Below are 10,846 nucleotides of genomic sequence, written 5' to 3'. Positions count from 1 at the left end.
CTCCGTTTAGAATCCCCTCTTCTCATATCATTTTAAACCCAAAAAACACCTTACTGAGAAAGTCACTAAGCTCCACCTCTCCAGACTTCCAAATAAGGAAGAGGTCATCCACAAATCCGGTGTAGAATTGAGCCTCTCTCTTGAACTCTATCATTTTAAACCAACAACTCTCTTCCCAGTCTGCCATTACAAGGTTGGCGTAGCTATTGGCACAAGAGGTGCCCATAGCTACGCCATCCCTTTGTATGTATACCTGGCTATTAAATACAAAAATGTTATTGTACAACACTATTTGCAATAGTTCACATATAACATTAATCTGTATACTTGTGTACGTCTGATCTCTTTGCAGTAATCTCCGAACACACTCTATGCCTTCCTTACTGGGTATCATGGTGAAGAGGGACTGGACGTCTAATGTAACTAGCCAGTTTATTTCATCAGGAGTGGCTTTTGAAGTTTCATCATACAGCTTAATTAAAAATTGTTTGGTATCCTTCAAAATATGTTGGTATTTATTAACTATTGGTCTTAACTGTAATTCCAAATACAAGGATATGGGTTCCGTAACCCATCCTCTTCCTGCAACTATTGGTCTCATGGGTGGATTTGAGGGATGTTTATGAATTTTTGGGACACCTTGTATACAAGATATAGTGGGATTATCTACCAGTAAGTAATTATAAAGTTCCTCTTTAATTTTACCCTGATTGTATAAGATATTCAAGGATGTAAACACTTGTTCTATAACTTTATCTACCTTATTTAACCTAATTTTGCTATAATATTCCTCATTACTTAACATACCATTCATGCTATCAATATACTTTCCCATATCCAATATTACTATAGGCCCACCCTTATCTGCAGGCCTTATCATTATATTTGGATCATTCCTTAAAGTTCTTAATGCCTCTCTTTGTTTAGGTTTTAAATTACCATACCACTTTTTTCCTTTATTTTTCTCATCATGTTCATATAATTCCTGTTCAACTAATTTAGTATATGCGTCAATTAAAACCTAAACAAAGAAAGGCATTAAGAACTTTAAGGAATGATCCAAATATAATGATAAGGCCTGCAGATAAGGGTGGGCCTATAGTAATATTGGATATGGAAAAGTATATTGATAGGGTGACCTACTGTTACCCGATGGCTGGTCAACCACCACTGAAGATCCTTTCTGCATGAATCTGTAATCATCATCAAGAATGACATTGGAAGTTGTTGGTAAGACCACTGGGTGAAGAGTAACCACTGAAGTATTCTTGTGCATTCGCCCCAGAGGAAATGTTATGAGCATTGCTGCCATAGTACCTAGTAGTTTCAACACTTGAGAGGATGGTACTTTTCTTCTCGTCAGAATGCCGGATACTTGTTGCCGAAGAGTGACTGTTCTGTCCAGTGGCAATTTTACCATGTCGGTGGTGGTGTCTAAGTCTGCTCCGATAAAGGAGATATGCTGCGATGGTGACAACGCAGACATGTCAAAATTTATAGTTATTCCTAACTGAGAGCACAGATTGAAAGTATGATCCTTGGATTGAATTAGTTGATGCCTGGAGGTGGTGGTGAGGAGCCAGTCGTCCAGATATGGAAACACTGGGAATCCTAGACACCTCAGGTGAGCCGTAACCACTGCCATGCATTTGGTAAACACTCTGGGGGCTGTTATGAGACCAAAGGGCAGTGCTTGAAACTGGTAGTGACTGGCTCCCAGCCAGAAAGGTAAGTGATCTCTGGATGCTCTGGCCATTTTGATATGATAGTACACATCCTTGAGATCTATAGAGCACATCTAATCTCCCATTCCTAGGAACGGAAGAATCGACTGAAGCATGACCATCCGGAACTACTACTTTATGAAGGTGTTGAGTCTGCTGAGGTCTAAGATGGGCCCTCCAGTCCCCTGTTTTCTTTGGAACTAAAAAGAATCTGGAGTAAGTTCCGGATCCTATTTGGTCTGCTGGGACTGGCTGGATGACTTTTCCTGCAGCCTTTGGATTTCTATGGCTGTTTGATCCCTGAGACTGGGTAGAATGTCTGGGATTTTCCTTCAAACAGGTGAGGTTTCTGAGAACGGGATGATGTAACCTCTGGTAACAATGCTTTGTACCCACAAATCTTTTGTAATTTCTAGCCAGGCGTCTGGATACAAAGACAAGCGACTCCTAACTGCCTCCAGAGTAGGACAGTCGGGCCTCCTTTCAGGAGCGCTGGTAGGGCTTGCCAAAGAACTGATCCCCGTCGCCCTGGTTTTGCAGACCCCCCCCCCTCTGCCACCTGGGCGGCACCTTCCATTATTACCCCTCCTCTGCCCCTGGAGAGGGGGTTCACTACATGCATTCTGAAAAGCTCCTTGGGACTTCCGGAACCACATTTTTCCACCCTTTTGCTTTTTGGGGTACAGTCTTGTAGGAGTGGAAAAATGGACTCCTACCTTTCCATCTTGCTCACACCTAGTGAGGGTGTCCTTGACTTTAGGCCTGAAAAGGGACGAGCCATCAAATGGGGTATTAACGAAAGAAGACTTGAAGGCTTCCGCAAAGGAGCATAAGCGCATCCAGGAATGTTTCCTAAGAGCTATTGCTGAACCTGCTGCCCGACTCGAACCATCGGCTGCGTAAGAAATGAGCCACATGGACAAATTAACTATGGAATTAAGGGTATTGAGCTGGGCCATCACCTTATCCGAGACACTTTCAGCTGTACTACCCCTGCAGAGCATCTCCAAGCTCTTTTAGGAGATCTCTTTGAAGGCTGGTAAAATGTGTCAAATAATTGAGCGATCGCATGGCAAAAGTAGCTGAACTAAAGATGCGTTTCCCATACCTATCCATCATCCTGGAATCTCTATTAGGAGGATGGACACAATGGCTGCCGCCGCCACCACCATGGCATCAACCGGCACTCCCTTGGTAAGGAGCATTTTGCCTTGGGGTGAAGTAATAAATTTGTTGGGCCTCCGAGGGACAGGTTCCACAGTATCAGGAGACTCCCACGCCCTTTGAGCAAACAACTCCATGAGTTCATCGAAAGGTGGAGTCATCCAGGAAGTGGAAGGTTGAGACCCAAAGGTCTTCAGGAGCACTGACTCGTCATCAGTAGGGCTAACGGACTGCCAGTCACCCCTCTGCTTCAGGATTTCAAGGATATCAGCAAAGGAGATATCTTCCGAGCGGGACCGTGGGGATCCTTCTGACTCCACTAAAATTAGTGTCTGATGTAATAGACTCCTGTGGGGAGTCTAAATGCCTCCTCTTGCAAAGCTTCTTCCTGAGAACCTCATCAGTGGGAGCTTCTGGTGAGGTCTCAGTAGAACATGGGTCACCCAATGGGGCTACCTGAGGCTCTGGGTCTCGACGCTTTACAGGGACCTGCGATGTAGAGACAGAAAGCGGCACTTTAGGGGAGGAGGAGGAAGACCCTGATTATGTAGGATCTGAAGAAGACTGCAATCTCCCCGGCGCCAACACAGTGGGCTCTGACCCAGAAGAAGGAGCCGAAGCTCCAAGTAGAAGGGTCAGAACCGACCATTCGGTTAGACTCCCCCCCCCCGGAGCCGATCAGAGAGTGTCAGCTCCCAGACTCCTCGAACGGCACCAAAAGTAGTCTGAGTTGACGGAGCCGATGGCAGTGGAACAGGCCTCGACTCCAAAGGATCCACAATCATCAGTTCCACCTCCCCTGGCTCTGAAGGCCCGGCTCGGAGGAGGAGGAGTAGACACAGCAGGTAACATAGTCTTTGGCTCCGAAACTGGTTGGGTCAAAGCAGATATTAGCTTGGCCAGTGCCAGATTCTCAAGAAGCCTCTGCACCACACGGTCCACATCCACATCGGGGAGGGTTCTCGAAGAACGAACAGAAGGTATCAAGGAAGCCACCGATTGCAAAATGGGTGACCTCAAGGTTTCATTAACCGGCTCCTATACCGGGGACCGGCGCCGAAACACCAGCTCAGTGCTCTGCTCCAAAGACTGTGGAACTGGCGACCGCACCTTCACAGTAAGGCTTGGAGCCAATGACTTCGGTTCAGACAAAGTTTTAGATGATTTTGAGCTCTTCGATGACTTAGAAGCCTGGTCAGCCTTGTCTAATGATTCCTGGAAATCTGGTTTCAGCAAGCCTCTGTCTACCCAGTTTCCTCCTACGCTCCAGTAACACCCTGCTGCTAATGGAGGGAGTGACGGAGCAATCCTCCTGAAGATGGACTGCCCTCAAACAGTACACACAACTGACATGCAGATCAGTTATAGACATTTTCTCCCCACACTTAGGGCATTTCTTAAATCCAGATTTTTGTTTTTCCTTTTGATCAACCATATCAAAAAACAGTACATATCCAGTGAACAACCAAGTATATATATATATATATATATATATATATATATATATATATATATATATATATATGTATGTATGTATGTATCTATGCAAATCTGGTTCCCAATCAAGAAAAACTTAGACTAAACTAATAACACACACACACACACACACACAGCAAAAAACACTAAAGTTGTGAATCTACAAAGCTAACTTATTAAACTCTAAGGATAAAAGTATTTTGAACTTTCTAACTATCTAAACTAACGAGATAGGGAACAACAAAAAAACACGGCCAATAAGGCCTAAGAGCAGCCACTCTATAAAGACAAAGAAATTCATCCAAACAGTAAAGACAAAGCCTAAACAGCACACCAAGGCTAACTAGCCAAACTCACACTAACTATATAAGGAAATGTATGTAAAACTGTCCAAAAAGTTTGAAGAAAGAAAGAAATACTGGCCCGAGCTCTCTGGACCTCCGATCTGTTGCAGCGGCAAACTAGATCTGAGGTGAGACAAAGAGCATCATGGGATAGGGACTTGGCCTCGAGCTAATCTAAACCCTTGAGCTTGTGAAAGCGGCCGACTCGGCTCCGAACTCATGTGTGAGAATGAACGGTGAGATTGAACAACTTCACATCATGAATTCTCAACACTGCAGTTTTTAAGACATTGGTATTTTAAAATTAAACCGTCACAAAACTTGCATAACTGTGTGTGTGTGTGTGTGTGTGTGTGTGTGTGTGTGTGTGTGTGTGTGTGTGTGTGTGCACGTTCATATACACATCTATATATCTATAGGTATATATATCTCTATACATGTATGTGTGTGTGCGTATTTATGTACATAAAATATATACATATGTGTGTATATATACACAAGTGTATATACATGTACATATACAAATACTTACATGTATATATGTATGTGTGTGTATGCATGTGTGTGTATATATATATATATATATATATATATATATATATATATAATATATTTCATATATATGACAAATGATACATGCATATATATGTGTGTACGTGTATGTATGTATAAATGTGGGTGCGGGTATTTATGTATATATTTGTTTGTGTGTGTGTGTGTTTACATAATGTATATACATCTATTGCTAGCTGTATGATGTTGCATCGAATGTGCACAATGGTGACGCCTGTCTGTTCATCACCATTTAGTCTACTGAAACGGATGATTAACGTGCATAAGGTCAACTATCCTTGGTTTTGGGAATTTTCCCTTTGCGCTAGGGACTGTGCGATCTCAAAGTTAGTATATATAATTAGCAAGAGGTATTGGTGTAAAAGTGGGGGTTTACCCCTTTACAAAATCATTTGCTGCAGGTTTAAGCCTGCTCCAGGGTAATCCCCAGTGCATGCACTCAACATAACGATGTTGAGTTTCAACAATTTGATGTTGACGTTATATCTGTCAACATTCTGACAGTTCAATCAGAAATCATAGACCCATGCACAGACACTTAAAGAAATGTTTCTGTAGTCCTGGAAAATGGCAGATTTGGATGCCTTTGATGTCCAATCGACCAACACCCACCTCCAGAATTCTTGCTACTCAGGTAACATCAAATCCCAGGATGCTTGCTATTCTGAAGACTGGTATTGACCATCTACTCTCTGCAATGTTCAGCTGACTGAAAGGGGGGGGGGGGCACTTGACATAGCCTCCAACCAAAACACATCACCGCAAAAGCCAGGACACTGATACACAAGAGACAGCAGAAATACAATCTCCAAGGCTAAAATTGGTAAGTCATTGGAAATAAGGTCTTTCCTGGTTGTCTTGAGAGGATGGCCACCCAGGGATGATTCCTTTACACAATAAAGAAAGCTTCACTGTCAGAACATATTTTGTTTTACCAGAAGGAATGTGCCCTGAAACTCTTTCTTCCCAGAGAACTCAGGACAAAAAAATCTGACAAACAGAGATCTGAGGGAATGCAGCAGACCTCACCTCTTGATATGGACAGACAAAAATGAAGTTCATTACCTTGAAAATGAAGATGCTTAAATATAAAACAGGCCAATAACATCCCTGTACCCACCCTTTAGATGGGTCTGAAAGCATCACAACATGCAGACATCAGGTGGGACAAACCACCGCACATTCTGTAAATTCAAGGTCCTACAGTTCTTCAAAGCTGGAACCAAGACAATACCTGAGGTTCTGTTAGACTCTCTTCTAGCACCTCCCTGGGTTGTTCAGTTTCTTGTACTTCATCCTCTTTTTCGTGTAGGTGGAATCCCTGTTTCAGGATTCCCATTAAATTATATTGATGGTCTGGTGAGCCCATTGTGCTGACTGCAAAACAAAGGAGATAATCACCACTGTGTAGCAACGTTTTATTTTTCCTTGTAGATACACACAAAAGTCTGCCAAATGGCAACATTTCTGACTGAAGTACATTACCATATAGCTGAAAAAGCAACTGGCTGCCATTAAATAACTGTCACAAACAATTCTGTAATGATTTCCACACACTGATCTTGTGGCATAAGGTGTATTTTTTCATGTAAGACTGCTGAAATCAAAATAAAGAGTAGGGCTTGTGCTTCAAAGCAAGGCAGAGTAAAGAATACACAAAACAAGCATTACTCAATGCCAAATGTTCTATAGCACTGACACTATCATTCAGTAATGAAAAAAAGACATTTAGTCTTAGAACAGGAAGGAAAAATAAAATGGGATTTATCCACATGTATCTCAGTTATGCAGCCTGACATCTAGAGGTCAGCACTCTTCCCCCTCTAGGTGCAGCAAATGCTTTCATGCTCCCAGTATAAAGTCAGCATTTGCCTACATACCATCTTAGATCTTTTTTTTCGCATACAGAAACTAACACAAGTCTTTATAAACAAAAGTAGAGGTAAGGGAAGGACTATAACAGGAAACAGCAAAGGTAAATAATATCTCAACCAACTCAAGAAGGAAAGTAGTAAATGGACTCCCCACAAGGCTACACAGACCCAAGGACTCATCTACAATGCCTAGTATCCAATGAGTATGAAAAGATGGTGTGAGGGACATGGCACTGCAACAATGACTTATTTATAAATCTACTATTACTACTACTATAAGTCTCCAAACAATAGTACTAGGTTTCTTGTTTAAAAACCTGCTGTAGTAGCCTTAACTGCGGAGACGATTTCAGAGCTTCAGACTGATGAACAGCTGACCTGAGAAGAGTGGCTGGACTGCAGTACACCCAGTCTGCAGGAGTAGAGCTAATGAACAAATGTTCAAGAGGCTGCTAACACAATGGCTTAGATACTAACCCCTTAATGAACGCCACAGTTGAGGTTGTGCCCTGGTCTACGAGCCCTGACTAACTACCAGGTGTTTACCCTGTGTACTAGCCATCTGTACACACCCTGCTAGTCAATTAAAGACAGTATATTCAGACATATGCTCCCCCTTGGACACTATCATGCTAGTACGGACAACACGCTGTGGATGGTGTTCTAGTTGTAAATGTGTAGTCAACAGTTTTGATAAAAATCAATGCAGAGAAATTTGTAGTGAAATGTAAGTACAGCTGTGATACAGAAGGGATAACTTATGCATTAAAATGTCCCTGCAACAAATTTTATATAGGAAAGAGTGTGTGTTCAAAACAAGACCAAGAACACACAAGAGATATTAAAAGGGGTTGGGTTGAGAGTCCTGTTGCAATGCACTTTAAAGTGCATCATGGTAGTGAAGTTGGAGGGTTGCAAGGTACCGTGTTAAGAACAAATGCATGTTAGTCAGTATGGTAACATGAATATAAGATAGACTTTTGTATAAAGAGTGAATTTTTATACTGAAATATGGCACTTTAATTCCCCATGGACAGAATACATATTGCAACTAGAAATTTCTTATTTAATAAGGTGGAGTTTTTTAAATGGTTTAATTAGTGTCAACTGAATAATGGTGGTGTGACAGTTTATAAATGGTGCAGTTTTTTATGTACTGTTTTACTCCTTGAGGGCTGTGAGCAGAAGTGCTAGAGATTTTACTGGAATAAACCTTGGAAACCTGGCCTGGTGGTTTGTGTTTTTTTCTATTATGCTTGCTGCTGCTGTTGCTGTAAATGCTCCCCCCTCTCTCTTCTGCACAGGAGGCAAACAAATGACTAAATTTCATAGTATTCCTTTTCCTTTGCAAACAATACCTTGTCTGTGCACTTCTAATGAATGCAAAATAAATAAATAAATAAATCTTTTTCTCCCATTATTTAGGGGTGTATGGAAGAAAACAGGTAACGGAATAGTATGACTCAAGAACTCCTCTGTCAAAACTTTGGGAATGGGTGAATTTCTTCTCTGGCTTATCATATCCCTATGAATCAGAAGGGGGGTTTGCACATTAAAGCTCCAACACACTCTGGGCCAAACAACTGATGGTTGCAGGCAGATTAATCTTCCAATTTATGAATGGTACAAACACACAGACACACACGTTTGGTATTGTGGCTGCTGGCTCAGAGAAGGCTTAGGTAAGTTTTTCTAAATGTATAAATTAAGATCCCAGGGAGTGCTATTTTTTTCCATAACTGGCTTACATGTTGCACCCCTTTAAGAAATTTCTTTACTGATCTCAAGACAGAGACTGAAACACAGAAAACAGACAAATGAACCTAAACGGAAGTGTAAGCCAAGCCTATTCCAGAAAGGTCACACGTACTTAAGGACCAGGGACACCAGTGCACAGCTGCTTGCCTGATGACATATGTAAAACCTCTTCTATTTGGAAAAACAAGATTTCCTAGCAGCAGACATTCTTGCCTCCCTAACACTGAGCAGAGCCACTCTGAAAGTGGATGCCTATAATGCAGCAGGATCAGATTACCAAAGGTGTGAATCATAGCTTCTCCAGTAGGGAGATGCACAAGGGACCCTTTGCTCTGTATTAGCAGGTCCACTGCTGTGGGAAGCACCAGATGTTTTCCCCTGTGCTGTCTAAGCCAAAAGGGTATTATTGGTAACATCCCTGACCTATTCTGCCTAAACTTTTGAATCGTTCCAGGGAATAAGGGGATCAGAGGGAAGACATACAATAACAGACTTATCCCACTCATGCAGAATGCATCTACTGCCCAAACCTCCTGCACTGTGCTTTTGAGCAGAGTTTTCCAACTGTCATCTGGTAACTAGCTGAAAGAAAACTTCTTTATTACATCCATTCATGAGGATCTGCCTTTATCTGTTTAGCTGGTCTGCCACTACGTTCTGCCAGGATGGCATGTGGATTGCCCTGACCAACATTCTGTGCTGCAAAGCTGGGTCCCAAGCAGTCAATGTTAGCCTGCAAAATGTGTAATATCGGATGCCGCCCTGCAGGCGGAAATACCATATCTCTTGTGTTGAATATCTGAACTAAGGGAAGAGCCCAAAGGACTACAGTTACCCACAGCTGCCCTCTTTCAGCTTCAGGGGAAGGTCTCACTTAGTCTCCCCTCCTACTGAGATAGTTACAGAAGGATGGTTGAAGAGAGAGTCTGTATCCACAAAAACGTCCTCTGTACCCATTTACCCATCTACATAACACAGAACAGTACAGTAGGTGGTTGAGAAATGTCTGAATGCTGTAAAAGAAAGGATAGCGTTACTGTTACAGTGATAAGTACAGCTTTGTCAGAAACTTACCATAATTGTATATTTCAGATTATATTTATTGCTGCAGTCATGAATTCTGGACTTCTAATGCTCATGCAAGATGTGAAATCGAAAGAAAAGAAGAACTATAGCAGTACCAGCTTTGCATGACAGCTTTCACACCTAAGAATATAGAACAATGGCATAGTACCAGTAAAAGCCTTTAGAAGGAATATAACGGGGTTGGGAGGGTGGCCTAATGATTAAGGTGTTTGCCTTACAAACACAAGTTGTAGGGTTTGAGTCTCACAAGGGATAATTGGCTAGGCTTAAAAGAGCTTGCAAGGGCAGTTAGCCTAGTACAAATCTATGAACCTATCTATAAAAACGAGGTTAAACTCTGACCAGAATGTTGACAAAGTAGGCTGGAATAACACCAATACGGATGTACTGTTAGAGTGATCCTTCCCTATAGAAGGAATTTAAAATTCACTGATACTACTATCTCAGACTCTGGTAGTGTTTTTTTTTTTTTTTTTTTTTTTTAACAATAAACATCTTTATTAAATTATCAGGTATGACATAAGGAATTATAGATGTGTATAAATGAAAATGAACCATACTGACAATTTTAGTTGCAAACATTATACATTATAAACCACTGCATATCTGTCAAACATTTCATAGCTTATTCAAATTCTGTCACCTTTTAAACTTCATTCCTCCGCTGCATATACTGTTCCCACAATTCCCATTTTTTCCTATGCAATTTGCTCCTACCCTTTTTTTAAAGATCCCAGATCCAGTTGTTTTATCTTTATTACTACATTCACTACTGCTGGTAAAGTGAGACTATTTCCATTTTCTAGTAATTACTTTTTTGGCAGTCACCATAATTAGATTCAGCAAG

General features: G+C 41.5%; 1 protein-coding gene across 1 annotated transcript in view; it reads right to left on the bottom strand.

The window, feature by feature from the left end:
* The window catches only part of MIER2 (MIER family member 2), a 397,788-nt gene extending 391,128 nt beyond the window's left edge, over positions 1–6,660 (bottom strand). Inside the window, exon 1 of the mRNA XM_044053751.1 lies at positions 6,516–6,660. Coding sequence (XP_043909686.1) covers positions 6,516–6,650 — 135 coding nt within the window. The 5' untranslated portion in view covers positions 6,651–6,660. The remainder of the gene's footprint in view (positions 1–6,515) is intronic.
* Between the last annotated feature and the right edge of the window lie 4,186 nt (positions 6,661–10,846).

This window comes from Protopterus annectens, chromosome 13.part0 (assembly GCF_019279795.1).
Source record: "Protopterus annectens isolate FY-2018-M chromosome 13.part0, PAN1.0, whole genome shotgun sequence".
NCBI lineage: Eukaryota > Metazoa > Chordata > Ceratodontiformes > Protopteridae > Protopterus > Protopterus annectens.
This window is presented reverse-complemented; position numbering and strand designations above follow the sequence as displayed.